At 43.6% G+C, this 19,270-nt stretch overlaps 1 protein-coding gene across 5 annotated transcripts in view; it reads right to left on the bottom strand.

The window, feature by feature from the left end:
- ARHGAP44 (Rho GTPase activating protein 44) overlaps positions 1–19,270 on the bottom strand; it is a 413,328-nt gene that overhangs the window by 82,025 nt on the left and 312,033 nt on the right. For all 5 annotated transcript variants that reach the window (XR_003856511.1, XR_003856512.1, XM_029600314.1 and 2 more), the window contains exon 17: positions 8,794–9,012. Coding sequence is in view for 3 of the 5 variants with exons in the window: in XM_029600314.1 (XP_029456174.1) it covers positions 8,794–9,012 (219 nt within the window). In the remaining 2 variants the exon portion in view is untranslated. The remainder of the gene's footprint in view (positions 1–8,793; positions 9,013–19,270) is intronic.

Here is a 19,270-nt window from a genome sequence, read left to right as displayed (position 1 = left end):
GTTGATTACATTGGAGAGAGCTGAAGGGGAATGAGCAGCACAAAAGGAGGATACTCGGTTCACCAGAAGTGATTAGTATGTCCCAGGTTGCTAGGCAACTCTCCTTCGCCCCTCTAGGGCTGATGAACTTTAAAGTTAACACTTCATCGGGTGGAAAAAAAATATTCTGCTGTCATTTTTCCAACACTTTGCTCCCAGGCCCTGCCTCCCATATGGAAGCCAGGAGGGGAAGAGACCTGGTAATAGAGGATGCTCAGTCCCTGACCCCCACACTTTCACAGCCTGTTGCTGTTGCCACCACTGCTAGGCTCTATCCTCTTTTTTTATGTTTCGTAAAGGTTGTTTAAGGGGTTTATTAGTAGGATATGTGATTTATGCGCTTATGATGTTTCTATATAAGTATTGAATGGTTTTATATTATGCAAGCCGTTAAGCCCGTTAAAACGGGCTACATCCCTCTGTCTCTCACCTCCCCTCCTCATTCTCTCTCCCTCCACCCCCTACCTCCCTCCCTCTCACCCACTCCTCCCTCCCACTCCCCCACTCAGTCCCTCCCTCCCACTCAGTCTCACTCCCTCCCTCCCCTCTCTCCCTCCCCTCACTCCCCTCCCCACCCCTCCCTCCGCAGTCCCACTCCCTCCCTCCCCAGTCCCACTCCCTCCCCCCTTCTCGCTCAGTCCCACTCACTCTCCCTCAGTCCCACTCACTCTCCCTCTGTCCCACTCCCTCCCTCTGTCCCACTCCTTCCCTCTGTCCCACTCCCTCCCTCTCTCTCCCTCCCCCTCTCCCTCAGTCCCACTCCTTCCCTGTCCCACTCCCTCCCTCCCCCCTCCCTCTATCTCCCTCCCCCTCCCTCTATCTCCCTCCCCCCTCACTCAGTCCCCCTCCTTCCTTCCATCCCACTCCCTCCCTCCCACTCAGTCCCACTCCCTCTCACTCAGTCCCACTCCCTCTCTCTCCTCTCCTCTCACTCAGTCCCTCACTCTCTGTCAGTCCCTCCCTCTCTCTCCCCTCCCTCGCTGCCACCGCCGTTAAAAAGGGCTACATCCCTCTGTCTCTCACCTCCCCCTCATTCTCTCTCCCCTCCACCCCCTACCTCCCACCCACTCCCTCCTCCTCTCACTCAGTCCCTCCCTCCCACTCAGTCTCACTCCCTCCCTCTCACTCCCTCCCCCCTCTCCCTCAGTCCCACTCCCCCCCTCCCTCTCACTCAGTCCCACTCCCTCCCCCTCTCACTCTGTCCCACTCCCTCCCTCAGTCCCACTCTCCCTCTGTCCCACTCCCTCCCTCAGTCCCACTCCCTCTCTATCTCCCTCCCACCTCCCTCCCTCAGTCCCACTCCCTCTCTCCCTCTCACTCAGTCCCACTCCCTCTCTCTCCTCCCCTCTCACTCAGTCCCTCCCTCTCTCTGTCCTCCCTCGCTGCCGCCGCCGCCGCTGCCACCCGCCGCCACCGGACGCCACCGCCACCCAACGCCGCCGCCGCTGGACGCCGCCATGCCGCTGCCACCCGCCGCCGCCGCTACCACCGGACGCCGCCGCCGCCGCTGCCTCCCGCCGCCGCCGCTACCACCGGACGCCGCCACCACCCAACGCCGCCGCCGCTGGATGCCGCCATGCCGCTGCCACCCGCCGCCGCTACCACCGGACGCTGCCACCCAACGCCGCTGCCGCTGCCACTGGACGCCGCCATTGTTTTTTCTTTTTTTCTGACGCTGGCTCAGACCGACGTGCTCGCCCGCACATGCGCGGTAGAGCTGGTCTCTACTGCGCATTTGCGGCACGTCGGTCAAGCTTCGTTTATTAGTATAGATTTGTAAATGTATATCACACTGAGCTGGTCTTAGAATATGCAGTGTAAAAATGCAATAAATAAAATGGTCCACGGAGGAGGGGGCTTATAGAGGAGAGAAGATATTTAGGGGGGGGGGAACGACAGTAGAAAGATGGTGGAAGAGAAAAGGTTGGCGAGGAGTTATGAATGAGATATGGTTCCATGGAGGAAGGGGAGTGTTGTGGAGAAGAGAAGGTCTATGGTGGATAGGGGGGCTTCAGGAGGAGAGATAGTCCTGGGAGGGACAGGCAGTTGTGAAGAAGGACCCATGGGGTGGGTGTGGAATGTGGAGGGCGGAGGGAGTTTATGGAGAAAAGATCCTCGGATTTAGGCCTAGGCAACATTAAGCAACTGCTTCCAGTGCCAAATTTTCACAAGTGTCAGAGTTTTGCTGCTGAATGCTTCTATTTGGACTTGCTCCTCCTTTGGCACCACTTGTTCTTCAGAGCAGCCTATGCCATGGCCCCACAGCAACTTGCAGCTAATTCAGAGCAGGGTCCCGGGCTCTTTCGCACGCTGACAGGCCCAGCGATGCCCCCGCCCCTTACATGGGTTTTCAAAGTAATGGGAATCCCGTGTGAAAGGAGGGGGTGAGGCTGCAGTAGGGCCTGTCTGCGCATGAGGGCTTTCAGGCCTCACACTACATTTTCTGCAAGGAGTTTCTGCTGCATGGCTGGGGCTAACTTTGAGGTGAGGGGAGGATCTGAGCAAGGAGGTCCAGGCAGAAAGTCCCACAGCATTTTTCTGCAGACATTTTTTTGCATACATATTTTTTCCCCTTCTAGAACCTGTAGGAAATGTAAAACTTTGAACAAATGATAGTGTATTTTAAAATCTGTGCAAGCAAACCAACTTGCATGCTTTTTGCACTTTTATGCCCAAAACTGAAGTCAAGCCTAAGGAAGGCGGATGCTCAGGACAATAAAGAGGTAGCATAGGGAATTTTCTCTCTTTTCACTTCCAGTTTCACTGAACTGGACAGTTACAAATATAAGATGAGGTTCTCAGGTGCCTTTCTAAGCAGGCCTGAGTTTTTATTTTTCTTTCTTTTCAGTTTTTGAGAATTGTAGACCAAGTTGATGAAATGACTCCATAATAAATGTGGTACCTTTTCCCCAATCCTGCTCCAAAGCATTCTGGAATTTGAAGTCCTGTTGTTACATGCAGAAGAGCTTGTGTCTCCTGCTACTGCTCCTGCCTTGCATCGTTCAGCCTTCTGACCAAGAAATGAAATGTCTGATCAATTGGCTGGAGGGAGAGGTGGGAGCAGCACCAGGGGAGACATGCTTCCTGCCTTTGGTCTGCCCTGCAATGCCTGTAGAAACAGTAAGAGGAGCTGATAGAGGGACTATGAAAAAGGAGTTGGGAGAGGAGTTCAGATGGGGGAGAAGGGAGAAGGGAGAGGAGTTGATGGGCTGGGAGAGAGAAAGCCAGTTGGGAGGTAAAAGGGGCTGTGAAAGGGGATACTAGCTAGAAGAGGGGGATGCTGGCTGTGAGGGTGTGGGAGAATGGATACGGGCTATGAAAGATGAGGAGCTATCAGAAGGGGAGGTCGGCTGAGAGAGAGAAAGAGCAGGCAGAAAGGATGGAAGACAGGAAAGAGGGTCTGAAGTGGAGAGGAGTTGAGAGGGAGCCTTGGGATGGGATAGGAAGAGGGAGATTGAGAGAGGACAAGGGCAGGGAGAGAGAGAGAAACTGGGAGAGAGAAGTTGAGACAGATGAAGATGGCTGGGAAAACAGCTGTGTGGGACTGTAAGAGAGAAAGGGTCTGATAGGAAAGGTAAGCTAAAGAAATAGTGCAGTAATAATGGGAGATTTCAATTACCCTAATATTGACTGGGTAAGTGAAGCATCGGAGCATGCTAGAGAGATAAAGTTCCTGGGTGGAATAAATGACAGTTTCATGGAGCAATTGGTTCAAGAACCAAACGAGAGAGGGAGCAATTTTAGATCTAATTCTCAGTGGAGCGCAGGATTTGGTGGGAGAGGTAACGGTGGTGGGGCCACTTGGCAATAGTGATCATAATACGATCAAATTAGAATTAATGACTGCAAGGGGGACAGTAAGTAAATCCACGGCTCTAGCGTTAAACTTTTGAAAGGGAAACTTTGATAAAATGAGAAAAAAACTGAAAGGTGCAGCTACAAAGGTAAAAAGTGTGCAACAGGTGTGGATACTGTTAAAAAATACCATCCTAGAAGCACAGTCCAGATGTATTCCACGAATTAAGAAAGTTGGAAGGAATGCAAAACAATTACTGGCATGGTTAAAAGGTGAGGTGAAAGAGGCTATTTTAGCCAAAAGATCTTCATTCAAAAATTGGAAGAAGGATCCATCAGAAGAAAATAGGATAAAGCATTGATAAGACAGGCTAAGAGAGAATTTGAGAAGAAGTTGGCCATAGAAGCAAAAACTCAAAATAAAAACTTTAAAAATATATCTGAAGCAGAAAGCCTGCGAGGGAGTCGGTTGGACCGTTGGATGATCAAGGGGTTAAAGGGGCACTTAGAGAAGATAAGGCCATTACGGAAATATTAAATGATTTCTTTGCTTCGGTGTTTACTGAAAAGGATGTTGGAAAGATACCCGTTTCGGAGAAGGTTTCATGGGTAATGATTCAGATCAACTGAACCAAATCATGGTGAACCTGGAAGATGTGGTAGGTCTGACTGACAAACTGAAGAGTAGTAAATCACCTGGACTGGATGGTGTACACCCCAGGGTTCTGAAAGAACTAAAAAATGAAATTTCAGACCTATTTCAATTAATTTGTAACCTACCATTAAAATCATCCAATGCACGAGAAGATTTGAAGATGGCCAATGCAACCCCAATATTTAAAAAGGGATCCGGGAAACTACAGATCGATCGGTAAACCTGACTTCAGTGCCAGGAAAAGTCGTGGAAACTGTTATATAGAATATAATCACAAACATTTAGATAGACATGGTTTGGTGGGACACAGCCAACATGGATTTACCCAAGGGAAGTCTTGCCTCAAAAATCTCCCACATTTTTTTGAAGGGGTGAATAAACATGTGGATAAAGGTGAACCAGTAGATGTGGTGTATTTGGATTTTCAGAAGGTGTTCAACAAAGTCCCGCATGAGAGGCTTCTAAGAAAATTAAAAAGTCATGGGATAGGAGGTGATGTCCTTTTCTGGATTGCAAGCCGGTTAAAAGACAGGAAACAGAGAGTAGGATTAAATGGTCAGTTTTCACAGTGGAAAAAGGTAAACAATGGAGTGCCTCAGGGATCTGTACTTGAACCAGTGTTTTTTAATATATTTATAAATGATCTGGAAAGGGGTACGACAAGTGAGGTGATCAAATTTGTGGATGACACAAAATTATACAGATTAGTTACATCTCAAGCAGATTGTGATGAATTGCAGGAGGACCTTATGAGACTGGAAGAATGGGCTTCCAAATGGCAGATGAAATTTAACGCAGACAAATGCAAAGTGATGTAAATAGGAAAAATAACCCTTGCTGTAGTTACACAGTGTTAGGTTCATTCTTAGGAGTTACCAACCAGGAAAGAGATCTAAGCGTCATAATAGATAATACATTGAAATCGTCGGCTCAGTGTGCTGTGGCAATCAAAAAAGCAAACAGAATGTTAGCAATTATTAGGAAGGGAATGGCAAATAAAATGGAGGATATCATAATGCTCTGTATCGCTCCATGGTGAGACCACACCTTGAATTCTGTGTGCAATGCTGGTCACCGCATCTCAAAAAGGATATAGGTGCATTAGAGGAAGTGCAGAGAAGGGCAACCCAAATGATAAGAGGCATGAAATGGCTGCCCTATGAGGAAAGGCTAAAGAAGTTAGGGCTGTTCATTTTGGAGAAGAGATGACTGAGGGGGTATAAGATAGAAGTCTACTAAATCATGAAAGGACTTGAACAAGTGAATGTAAATCAGTTATTTACTCTCTTAAATAATGGAAGGACCAGGGGGCACTCAATGAAGTTAGCAAGTAGTTCATTTAAAACAAATTAAAGAAAATTCTTTTTCACTCAGCGCGTAGTTAAGCTCTGGAATTCATTGCCAGAGGATATGGTTACAACAGTTAGTGTAACTGGGTTTAAAAAAGGTTTGGATAAGTTCCTGGAGGAAAAAATCCATAAACTGCTATTATGGTAATTAGATAAATCACAAGCTACTATTGCTTATTAATATTTGGGTACTTGCCAGGTACTTGTGACTTGCTTGGCCACTGTTGGAAACAGGATACTGGGCTTGATGGACCCTTGGTCTGACCTAGTATGGCATTTCTTATGTTCTTATGTAAGATTATGAGAGGAGAGGAGTTGTAGTGGAGGAAAGAGGCATAAAGGGGTGAGGAAAGGGAGAGAAACAAGAGACAGGAGAGGGAATGAAGTGGTATGAGAGACTGAGACTAGAAGGAAGTGAGAAAACATGGCAAGGCTGATATTCAGCATAATTTATCCATAAAAGCAGCAACTTAACTAGCTAAGGGGGTTATTTTCTAACCCTATTGCACGTGAAAAGGGACTTTTCGCACGTGAAAAGTCCCTTTTCGCTTGCGATAGCTAGATCGGGGCAGAGTTGGGGGCGGCATCGGCACTGGAAGAGAAGTCGGGGTGGTGTCGGGACGGATGCTGCGGAAACTTCGCTGGCGGCATTAAGGTAAGACCCCCTTATCGCTGCAAGTAGCACGCCCAATAGCACCACCTTTCACGATGGTGCTATTGGGAGTGAAAACCGGCAGCGATCAACACCGCGGTGATGGCAATCGCTGCCGGCTTTCGCAGGCCTGCCCCCTGCTTCGCCCCCCGTTACCGTGCGATTCAGGAAGGTATGCGAAGATAGAAAATCCAGCCCTAAGTGGCAGCCTCTGAATATCTAGCCTCATTCAGCAGTCTCCACTTAGTTGGATATTTAGTGGACGGATTGGGGTGATGCTACTTATCTGGTTCATTTAGCCAGATAAGTAACAATATTCCTTCTTATCTGGTTAACTGGATAAGTTAGACCTTCCACAGACCAGGTCTGACTTAGCTGGATATATCTTATCCGGCTAAGTAGTAATTTCTCGATGAAATATTCAGTAGCATATCCATGATGCTGAATATCCCATATAAGTTAGCCAGATAAGTTTTATTTTGATGGCTTTTAATGTTAGTGATTTTATTGTGTATGCTGTGTTTATAAATCGCTTTGAGCAAGCCATTGTTGGGTTGGGGATGTGATTTAATAATTTTTAAAATAAATAAAAATAACTTGCATAAATGTTTAGTCTCTTCCCTCAGCCTCAAAGAGCTGAGGGAAGAGAACAGAAATGCAAAATAAATTGAGAGGAAGATGGGGAAATAAGTTTTAAAAGAGAATGAAGAGACAGAGAGGAAACTAAGAGAGTCATTTTCTATGCGGATCGCACGTGAAAAGGGACTTTTCGTTTGCGAAAAGTCCCTTTTCGCGTGCGATAGCTAAATCGGGGCCGGTTCTGGGCGGCGTCCGCACCAGAAGGGGAGGAGTCGGGGCGGCACCGGGGTGGACGCCACGAAGACACTGCTGATGGCGAAAAGGTAAGGACCCTTTTCGCCGCCAGTTTCGCGCCCAATAGCACCACATTTTACGATGGTGCTATTGATTGCAAAAGCCGGCAGTGATCGCACCGCAGAGGTGCGATTGCTGACGGCTTTCGCAGGCCCGCCCCCCCCCCCCCACTTCGCCACCCCGCCCCCCGTTACCGCCAGATTTTCTAAGGTCTGCGACCTTAGAAAATCCAGGCCTAAGAGACGACTAAAAGCTAGCAGAGATAAAGGAGATGAATAAAATTACAAAATAAAAGGCTGAAAAGTCATTTATTTTAAGGTTGGTAGAAGTTTCTGTGCCAGCTGGGCTGTGTCAATGGTGGCAGCTGGTATCTGCCCTTCTTCTCGAGCCATGTGGTCAGTAGGGTAAATAAGGTATTTTACTGGAAGGCCGAGTAGACGCAGGAGAACATATGGCAGTATGCATTGCTGTGGGCTGAAAATCTCCCTCTTAAAAATTGCTACCCTTTGGCAGCTCTGCCAAAGGGTAGCATTTTACTACAAACAGAACAAAGCTTAACCTGCTTTTATTAGGAAAAAAATTATATCACAAATACTAAGTTCAGGGCGAATGGGGCCAAAAGTTTTTTTTATAAAATAAAGGGGGTAATTTTCAAAGCCATTTACCCGTATGAAATCCAGTTTTATGCTCATAAATGACTGTCCTAAAATTGATGTGGGCTCAGTGCACATAAAAGTATATATGTTATCTGGTTTTGCATCTGTTTTTACATGCACTGGGAAGTGTTCTGGCAGGCAGAGTTGGGGCTTACGCGTATATTTTGATTTTAAGAAGTATGCATACAACTTACGCCGTCTTTGCAGCAGGTGTAAAATCTGTGCAGTCAATGTGTGTACTCGGCCAATTACCAGAGGATTTTCAAAGCAAACTTATACGTGCAAGTTTGCTTTGAAAATAGTAAGTCTTTGTATATATCATGTCCAAGCAGATTTTACTGCTACATGGGCTGTTTAAAAATGACCCTCAAAATGTGCACGCTTACCTGTTCTTGGTGATTCAGACTAATGTAATATTAGAATCAAATTATTTTGTGGCTGGATTCACATATTAAGCTCAAGATGTGTGAATAAATAAAGGAAAAAGCCCATGCAGACTATACACACTGGAGTGAATTTTCAAAGGAGTTGCATGCGTAAAAGTAGCAGAGACTGTAGTACTTTTCAAAAGCCCATTTACATGCATAAAACCTTTTGAAAATTCAGTGAAATTTCAAAGGCGTGAAAGGCATTAAAGTAGTAATTTTCAAAAGCCCATTTATATGCGTAAATCCTTTTGAAAATTACCTCCACTGTTTTTAATGCATATTTATAAAAGAAAAATCCTATACTGAGAGAAAGAGAGAGCGAGCAGCAGTTGCAACCCATGCTTACCTGGTATTTTCAGGCCCTGGCTGTAAGGCCATACTAGGAGGAGTGGGGGAGGGAGGAGCCACACTATCAAACTGCTCAGGAATAGGTGACTGAGGCGCAGCGGCAAGCTCAGAAGGCGGAGCAGGGGGCTGCGTGGCAGGTGGGGTGGAGGAGGTTTTTCGAACTAAGGAGGAGCCTCTGCGGGCCACCCAAGAGGTGTCCATCACCCTGACACCCATGCTAGAGGAACACAAAGACAATTTTCTTACCATTTAAAAGAGGCAGGTTAAAGCAGATTTGCACACAGTAAAACACAATATCAAGTCAGTGCCAGCACCACCTGCCACTGCTAGGTTCTAAGGTTCCAGTTAGCAATCTGATTGGCTGATGCTTCAACCCCAGTCCTGCACATTTTAGGATCATATATAATTATGGCATTTACCATCTTCACCCTCCTAAGTGTATCAGAATGCAGACACAAAAATGGGAGGAAAACAACATGATTTTTCACAATGTATTTCCTGAGAGCACCAAGGTCCACGGGGACTGTAGCTCCCTACAGTTGCAAAGAAAAAGAGCTTGTCCAAAGGGAAATAACTTTTTCGGGTGAAAGACCAAAGCCATGGAATCTGTACTGGGATTTGCACGTAACTGTGTACATTCTGGAGGGACGAGGATGATGGCATGACAATATGGGTGGGTCCCCCTAGAATTTAAGCACTGGGCTCGTGAATCGCGACATAACTGAGCCCTGCAATAGCCGGATGCCGATATGCAGCCTACGCCACCTTACTGCTGTCTTTCTGCAGGCCCCCATCGTTCCCTATCGCTGACTTTTAAAACATTCCATCATTATGTACCAGAAAGTGGAAAAGAAAATAATGTGTACTTGAAACTCTACAAAATCTTAATACCGATTTAATGTTTTTAAAAGGAAATCAAATTGATTTCCACCTTTCTTGAAAGGAGAAATATTTTTCTCTAAATCTGTTTAGCTAATGCAATGTTGTAAAATCTTCATTCTGAAAATAAAACAAAATGGTACAAAAATGAAATAAATGGAAGACGTTTGTCCCCAGCAGAGATTACATTTAAAAACTCAAGCAACAGCAAGTTAGTTCAAACCACTTGATAACTGCATACAGAACTGTCTGCACCTGTCTTCGAATATAGTTAAAACTGGAATGAAAATGGATTCTGTTGTATAAATGAAGACCGTCCAGCAGAGGGCTACATGTGGGGTTGCTAACTGGTTCCATTTTGGCAGGTCAGGCTGATCAGTTCTGGTTTTGCTCCATTGCTAGCAGGGACAGACGCGCTGATTTACATAAAAAAGCTGGATTGATAATCCATGTGCATACAGTGGAGTAAAACCAGGTCTGGAGCAGACTCCCCAGCAGAAATAGAGCCAGGTGGCAAGCCTAGCTAAGCGTGCAGCCTTGTAGGCTAGGGCAGAGATAGCAGTTACTCAGAACATAGGAATGCTGCAAGTAGAATTTCAGTTAAGTAACAAAAGCCCAAGGGTGCTTGTGGTAGCATTCCTAGACATTGCAGACAATGAGAATTTTTTGCAAAGCCGCAGCACAGCTGAGCTTCCTAGAGGACCCAGATTGAGGTGGGTCACCTTTATAAGGTGTATGAAGCAGAACTAGCAAGATCAGGGCTTTTAAAACCTTTCCTAGTGACCCCACAGCTAGCCAGTCAGGTGAATTTTCAAAGGAGTTACACGTGTAAAATTAGCATATATGCGCATAAGTAGCTTGTATTTGCACACATGCTATTTTATAAATGCCAAAAATATGCACGTATTTTCAGTTTTGCACACACATTTACGTGTGCAAAAAGGGGCAGTCTAGGGGCGTTCCAGAGAGGAGCTATGAATTACGCATGTAAGTTGCTATTTTATAAGAGGTTTACGCAAATACATTAGCCAACTTTTTGCACAATTTCACGCCTGTTAATTAGGTATCGCAACTGATATCAGATTCGCCTATTGTTTGCTATTGGGTGGGAGCTCTGGATGAACCGGAAGGAGTTCAAGGTGAATTACTAGGAAAGTCTCGATGAATTGGAGACGGACTGGGTAAACTGGTGGAGGTATCGGCATTCTGGTGATTTCAATTACACACGCATGTTATAAATTATATCGACTTCTGCATATAAATCAGGGTTTTACGCAAGCAAGTTATATTTCTTTTCAAGCATAAAATATATGCACATATGTTTATAAAACAGGTAAAGTATGCACTTTCAATGCATTGCAGATTTTCGCGCATATGTTGGGGGATAGACATAAGTGTATTTTATAATCTGCACAGCCATATCTGCATGTATATGGGGCGTGGCAGAGTTGTTTGAATGTTATCCTCCAAGTTAAAACACTTTCTATGATTTGTTTTCAATCTGCTGGTTGTTATTTCATGGAGTGTCCCTTTGTATTAGTATTATTTGAAAGGGTAAAACTAAGTTGCTTACCTGTGACAGGTGTTCTCCATAGACAGTAGGACAAAACAGTCACACAAGTGGGTGATGTCACCAGACAACACCAACATGGAACATGCTATCTCAAATCTCAGAAAGACCTAGAAATCTTTCTAAGCATGCATGGGATTTCCCGCGTAGCTGCTGCAGTGTGCATTTCCTGAATCATTCAACGAGTTAAACTTCAGCTCTATGAGAAGGGTCGGATTGTGTGGCTGATTTGTCCTACTGTCTTCGGAGCACACCTGTTGCAGCTAAGACATTTAGCTTACTCCATGAACAAGCAGAACTAACTCAGTCACACAAGTGGAGATTCCCAAGCTAAAGGTTGCAGAAAAAAATTGTCATTGTTAATGGAGGAATTGCAAGCCGATATGAGTGGGAGGAGGGAGAGTTGAATCTCCTAATTAAATGTTTTTTTAGAACTGCCTGACCAAAGCTACAATCCTTGCAAGAGTCTTCTTCAAGACAGTAATGTTTGTGAAAGGTGTGGACATAAGACTTAGGGCTGCTTTGCAGATCTCTTCAATTGAGGAGGAGCTACAGCAGTTAAAATTGCTCATATTTTATGTTCTTTCACTTTACTAGGAACTTGAATCCCAGTACCTGTATAACAGTATAGTCAAACAGCCAGGTAGAGAAAGGTTTTCCTTAACTGATAGGTCTTGCTTAATTGGATCATAAGAATGAATAGCTGGGAAGATTTTCTGTAAAGTTTGGACCTTTCCAAGTAAATTAATAGAGCTCTTCTGAAGTCCAAGGAATGAAGCCCTTTTCCAGCTTTGTTGGAATGAAGTTTTGGAAAAGTACTGGTAGTACTATGAACAGGTTCAAATGAAACCAAGAAACTACTTGAGATAGCAACTTAGAATGAGTTCTCCATACTGCTCTATTTTGAAAATTTGTGTATATTGTAGTGTATGCACTACCAAGACCTAAATTTCATTTACTTGTGAGCTGAAGTAACTGCTATTAAAAATAACATTTTCCAGGTTCGAAATTTTAGGTTAACCGATGGTAAAAGTTCAAAAGGAGGCTTCATGAATTTAGAGAGAACAGTGTTAAGATCCCTTTGAGTAGGGGGAGAGCTCTTATAGGAGACTGAAGATGGTAGAGTCCTCAAATTAATTTCACTACTATAGGGAAGTGAGAGACTCGAAGACCTTCTGATTGTTGATGATATGCTGCAATAGCGCTCGTGAACTCTGCCAAATTTGGTTTTCAGTCCCAGTTCTGAGAGTAGATTACGGGGTAGATTTTATGGGTAGATTTTAAAAACCCTACACATGTAAATCCAGGAGTTTACAGGCGTGGCCAAGCCTTGCGCACGCCGGGCAAATTTTCAAAGAGGCCCGGTCACGCGCGTAAACCCTGGTATGCGCACAACTGCCGGGCCTCTTCAAAGGGGCGGGCCGGGACAGCACCATTGATCGCTGTCCCAAAGACTCATGTGCCGGCAGCCGGCCGGTGCACACAACTTACATCAGCTCGGGAGCTGAAGTAAGTGATGAAATAAAAAAAAAAGATAGGTTGGGTTTAGGTGGTGGGGAGGAGAGAGGAAGGTTAGGTAGGGGGTAGGGAAGTTCCCTCCCAATCTGTTCCTTAATTGGAGCGGACAGGAGTGAAGGCCTGAATGCATCGCGAAATTGCTAAAGTCCTCCCCCCTTGTGTACACCGCCTGCACATATTCACGCGGATTATAAAATCTGGTGCGCATGTGTGCGTGGCCCACAGATTTTATATGTGCGTGCCAGCATGCACGTGTTATAAAATCAGTGCATCCATTATAAAATCAACCCTTTAGTAAATACTAAAGGATTCAAAAGGATTCTCTTTTTGAGTGCACACCAAATGAAGAAACTTCTCAGTTTAAAATTGTTGGAACTTCTAGTAATAAGTCTTCTTGCTGTCAAAATCACTCTTTACTTCTGAGGGAAAAAGCATCATTTGAACTACTTTGCTTTCAATATCTATGCTGTGAGTGCTAGAGATTGAAGGTTGGTGTAAAGAAGTGACCAACTGTATTGTGTTAAGAGAGTCGGAAATATCTGCAGACAAACTGGTTGAGTGATAGTATCTGGAGCCACAGAAACCATATTTGATGTGGCCAAATGGGGGCTATTAGTATCATTCTTCCTCTGTCCTTTCTTAATTTGATTATTGTTTTGGCTATTAGATGTTCTGGTGGAAATGCATAAATTTGGTCTTTGTCCCATGGAATCGAAAAGGTGTCTGACACGAAAGCAAGCAACATTGGTCTTTTGGAGCAGTATAGAAGGAGTCTGTGTTTGGACAGCACTGTAAAGAGGTCTATGTTTGGTGATCTCCAGAGTTGAAAGACGAAGTATACAGTACAGGAATGGAGAGACCATTCATGAGGTTGAAGCAGATGACTCAATTGAGTCCGCTAAGATATTGTCTGTATCTGGGAGTTGAATGGCATTTAGATATATCTCCTTTAGAGTTATTTAGTTCCAAATTCTGCTTGCTTCTTGACATAGCTTTGAGGACTATATTCCTCTTTATCTATTTAAGTAATACATTGCTACTATAGTGTCCCTTTGGATTTGAACTGCTGTTCCCTTCAACCATATTTCAAAGACTAAGTGAGCTTTGAAAATGACTGTTAATTCCAGATGGTTTATGTGGATATTTTGCTCCTGAATGGACCAAGTTCCATGAGAGGAGACCTTGTTGAGATAGGCTCCCCAGCCCTGTAGGAGGCATCCGGAGTTGGTATTTGTTGAATCTGCAATGGGTGAAAGTGCTGACCACAAAGCAGACCGGGTGATTGAGTCCGCAACTCAAGGAAGAGATCAGAGTTTTGGAGAGACGTATTCTGTGGGATAGTGGTAGTACATGCTGGTTACAACGATGGAGCATATGCCTCTCTCATCTGTAGACAGGCAAAGGTTATAACATGCACTGTAGCTGATGTGTAGTCCAACATTACCATGAAAGTCCTGGCTGATATATACGGCTGGCTGGAGAAAAAGTGGGCTAGGATGGTTAGGTTTTTCATCCTTTGAAGAGGTAGAAATGCTTTTCCCTTCTGCATGTCCAAATATGTTCCTATGAATTCCAGTCAACGTATTGATGTGAGATGAGATTTGTTATAGTTTAATATGAATCCAAGAAAGAGAAAGGTAGGGATTTTATAGGATATGTTCAACTCTGTTTCTTCTAAGGATCAGCTTGATATTAGCCAATCATTTAAATATGGAAAAACTAAGGTGGTCATTCAGTAAGTCACAATAGGCCATCTACATGGTGAAAAACATTTTTTTTTGCATGGTAAATGGCTTAAAGCAGGGATAACATGAGATATTTTAAACATCTCACATTATTCCAGCCCCAGTACTATGCATATTTAAATGAGTTTGTTAGTGAATGACCTCCCTAACACATACCGTAGTTTTCCTAGCACTGCCAGACCAAATGGGAGTACTCAGTATTGGTAATATTCTTCTGTCACAGAGAAATATAGATACTTCCTTTGGTCAACGTCAATAAAAATATATGTGTAAACATCTTTCAGATCTAGGGTGGTTAGCTAGTCACCGATTTCCAGATTATTTGTTTTATTGTGAATGTTTTTATGTAACTTGCTCCAAAATTTGGAGGATGCAGGATAAAAGTGATTTTAAATAAATACATATATACATGTTCAGGTTTCTTAAAGCCAGGATATGGGAGATGTCCATTTTTGCCTATAAAAAGGTAGCCTGCCATTTACAAAAATGTCAACAGAGGCTTTGGCTGGACAGAGTGCCCCTAGTGTGATAAAGGTCTCACTAGACCTTGCCTTCATGTGACGTCAGTGTAGTGTTAATGTGATAAGGAGAAATACTACTCCCCATTGGGAAGGGTACTAGGATAGTATAAAAACCCCTGCACCCACTGGTACAAGGAGAAGCTGAGAGTAAGGAGACAGAAAGGGTCTTCAAGATCTGGAGTTCTGTTGTGTGTTTGGGCCATCTCTTCACACGGTAGTGCCAGTGGGCCTTTCAGAAGAGAAATGATCCTGCTCAAAGGAGGTGGCTGGGACCTAGGAAGAGGTTGGCCAGATCTCATCTGAGAGGAAGGACTACAGGAAAAGGGAATTCCTTGGAGTCCACAGAGTGGAACTATGAAGTATTCCTGAAAAGCAGCAGATTCAGAAGAGCACCGAGGAGAAGGGGAGCTAAGGAACAAATGTACTGGGAGGTGCCAAAGGAGAGACATCCTGCCTAGCAGTGTCCAGAGTCAAAGACTGATCAAACCCAAGTCAGCCAGAGACTCCAGAAATAGGAAAAGAGAAAAGAACTGCAATGCACCTCAGGGGGGCTCGAGTGGAAGGGTACCTATCCCTAAGTGCCTTCCTATTTCGGAGGGAATGTGAGAAGGGACTGAGAGTTTTATTTTTACATAGTGTAGACTTGTTTTACAGTACTGGTGCACTGTGCATTCCTTGGACTTTATTTACCCTGTAATCAGACACAATAAAGAACTTTATTTTTTGAATGACAGCCCGGGAGTGTGGAGGGATTTTTTTTGTGGTGTGACTGAACTGGTGAGTAGGAAGAGCCCCTATGTGAACATAGAAAAACCCTAAGGGCCTTGACATGACTGAACATTCCTCCCTTGTGTGGGAATTCCAGGAGGTCATGGGGCCTTCTGTGGCCAGTCACCCTCCCCATGTGTCCGCATGACTAAGCTGACAGGGCCAGGAGCTACAAGCTAATAGGAGTGAGTCTTGAAGGATGAGTGCTCATTGTGGATATCCTGAAAACCTGGCCTGTTTATGGCTCTCGAGGACCGGAGTTGGCCTCCCCTGACATATAGGATCTTTACCTCCCTAGCATGTCCTAAAGTGACACTTACCCAATCAATAATTGGGTAATTGAAATCTTGCAGTATTATTGTGTTGCCAAGTTTATTAGCCTATTTAATTTCTGTTAACATTTTACAGTTTGCTTCCTCATCCTGGCCAGGCATGTGACACTAATATACTCTTCCCTGTCACACTTGAAATTTCTATCCATAAGGATTCCATAGTGCAGTTTGTTTCCTGCAGATCCTTTTTCCTGCTTGGATCTATGCCATGCTAAACATATAGGGGGTAATTTTCAAAGGAGTTACGCGCATAAATGTAACTACTATTGTAGCAATTTTCAAAAGCCATTTACTCACGTAAAGTGCACTTATGCGAATAAATCCTATGGACGATTCAATGGCATATATTGTAGCAATTTTCAAAAGCCCACTTACTCGAGTAAAGTGCATTTACATGCGTAAAACCCAGATTTACGCATGTAAATGCTTTTTAAAATCTGGCCCATAGGGGGTAATTTTCAAAAGGAGTTACATGTGTAAATGTAGCTACTATTGTAGCAATTTTCAAAAGCCATTTACTCAAGTAAAGTGCACTTATGTGAGTAAATCCTATAGACAAGTCAATGGCATATATTGTAGCAATTTTCAAAAACCCACTTACTCAAGTAAAGTGAATTTACTCCAGTAAACCTGGGTTTTACTCGAGTAAATGCTTTTTAAAATCAGGCCCATAATGTCACTCCTCTACCAATTTTATTTGTTTTGCCATGTCAATATAATCTGCACTCTGGTATCACCATGTCCAATTTGTTATCCTCCTTCCCGCAGGCCTCTAAGATGCCTATTGGGAGTAATTTTCAAAGTTTTACATAAGCATTGTGGAAAATGAATCAGCATGTATGCATGTACTGCCATGGGGAAAAGTAAGCAAAGTGTGTTTTGAGGGTATTCTGAGGAGGGGTTTGGAAGTGTACGCTCATTTATGTATTTTATAAACAGAGCACACACATATATCGTCAAACATGATGCATACTTGCATACTTGTATGCCTGTAAGTTGTGGAAATTAAATCTAACGTCTTTTTTTTGTCTGCAGTTTTTGGGTAGTGGTCCGGAGGAAGTGGTGGAAAGTCTGGGTCAAACAGTGGAGGTCTTGAACAAAACTTGTGCTTGGAAATACACGCACAAGTATTTTCATAAGAAAGATATAAGCATACATCAGCCAACTTCGTAAAATACCTGCCTCCGTGCCTGGATTGAGGATTAGTACATACACACGCATTACAATTATTTAGCACGTAAAATATTTGCATGTTCTTTCATAAAACAGGTGTCTAAACTATTCGGATCCCTGCATAAAAAAATGTGTGTACTGAAACACATGTGCATGATTTTGCGGTGAAATGCAGTATTTTATGAACAGTGAGGCTCCCACTGTAGTTTATAAAACATAGGCATGACTTGTCCATGTCTACATGTGTATGGTTTTTAAAGTTAGCTTACTTTATGTATTTTTGAATGGATTTTTTGTTTTCTTCTGTAATCCACATTGGACAAGCCGTTTGTATAAGGTGGAATAGAAATTTAAAAAAAAACTAATTAACTTTAGGCACCCCTACTTATGCATGTATGCACACTGTTGAAAATTACATCTTCATTAAGTACCAAACATTTTAATTTTCCCATCTTATGTCTCTTATTGCTGGCATTTCGCACATGTATGTTATATGTTGATTATGCATGACTTCTCTGTGCACCACCTCTGGTGACTCTTTTTTGAGTCAGGAAGTAGTCAATAAGAAATTTTAAATAAAGAAAATAAATGGGGGGGGGGGGGGGGGTCGTCTTGTATATCTATTTGTATTCACAACCTGCTTATTAGCAGATCATACAGGTATTTTGGAGTCATTCATATCTGTGCGTTTTTTATTTAAATCTGGGCTACTTCAACCATTACCACAGCCTCTCTATCAGGATACTCTAACCTCCCTGTTTAGCCAGTGCCCTTTAAAGATACCTCACTCTGAACCATGTGTTTGTTTGTTTTTTAGCAATGAGTGTCTTTCTCCCATGATTTAGTTTAAAAGCGGCTCTATCTCTTTTTTTAAATGTTAGGGTTTCCAGGATTTATTTTATTTAAAAAGACTTATGTTATGCCTTTCTCAACAGTTGTTCAAGGCAAATTACAACAAGCACATAAGGGACAGAATGAGGAGGAGGAGATTGTAAAAAGCTTTTCATCTACCCAGGCTATTCTTTTGGTGTCTGCGGTGTGATTTCCCTTCTGTGACATCATCTAAGGTGCCAGACCTGATCTATAAGATCTATGCCTTAGCAGTTGCCAGCGCTCCAAAAGGCGGGCCCCCTAGGGCTAATTTGTTGAAGTTCTCCTGGCATTTTTGCAGTTTAGACCTAAAAGATGGGAAAGAGGTGGAAGGAAGTCATCTGGATTCACCCATCTGAGTCAGCTGTTTCTCTCCACCCCTTCTCAGCCCACTCTTGAAGATCCCAACTTTGTATGATGACGTTTTCAGCTTGGTAGAATATCGGCCTCTTCTGGTGAGAATTCTGTTTCCCTGTGTCTTGATACTCGGATTCCTCCATCAGTGGATTTTGAGGCCCGTGCTGAACCTGGGAGCAGGACTATGTTAGGTTTATCTCCCATTAGTTCTCTTCAAGATGGGGAGGTTTCTGCATTAAAGGGGCCTGTTATGGACCCCTTAAAGGGCCCTCAGAAATGACTGGTCATCTTGCCTTAGTTAAACCCGCTGTTACTGTAGATACACTATAGTCAGATATCAGAGGCTTGGCGAAAACAATGCCTGTTATAATTTGACAAAGTGTTGCATTCACTGAGCGATCTTTCTGTTCAAGTTAATATGCATTTCTAACAAATTAAAGAGCAAGAGGGGAAATTAGTTCAAATTGAGAATCAATATAAAGGTCTACATGAATGTGATTTAGTATTAATTAACGACAATCAACATTACATTGTAAGTTAGAAAATTTGGATATCCAGTCTAGGAGATCCAACATGCGATTTCTCAGTTTTCCCCAAAACGTCCTTATTGTCTCCACTGGAAATGATAAGGAAATTCTATCTAGAACTACTGACTGTTCCCAAAGAGCTCATTGCTCCACTTTCAAAGTTATATTACTTGTCCACTTGTGGAAAGGTACTCCAAGACTCTCCTGTGAAACCT

Source organism: Rhinatrema bivittatum, chromosome 4, assembly GCF_901001135.1.
Source record: "Rhinatrema bivittatum chromosome 4, aRhiBiv1.1, whole genome shotgun sequence".
NCBI classification, from domain to species: domain Eukaryota; kingdom Metazoa; phylum Chordata; class Amphibia; order Gymnophiona; family Rhinatrematidae; genus Rhinatrema; species Rhinatrema bivittatum.
Note: the sequence above shows the minus strand (reverse complement) of the source record. Positions and strands in the feature narration are given on the sequence as shown.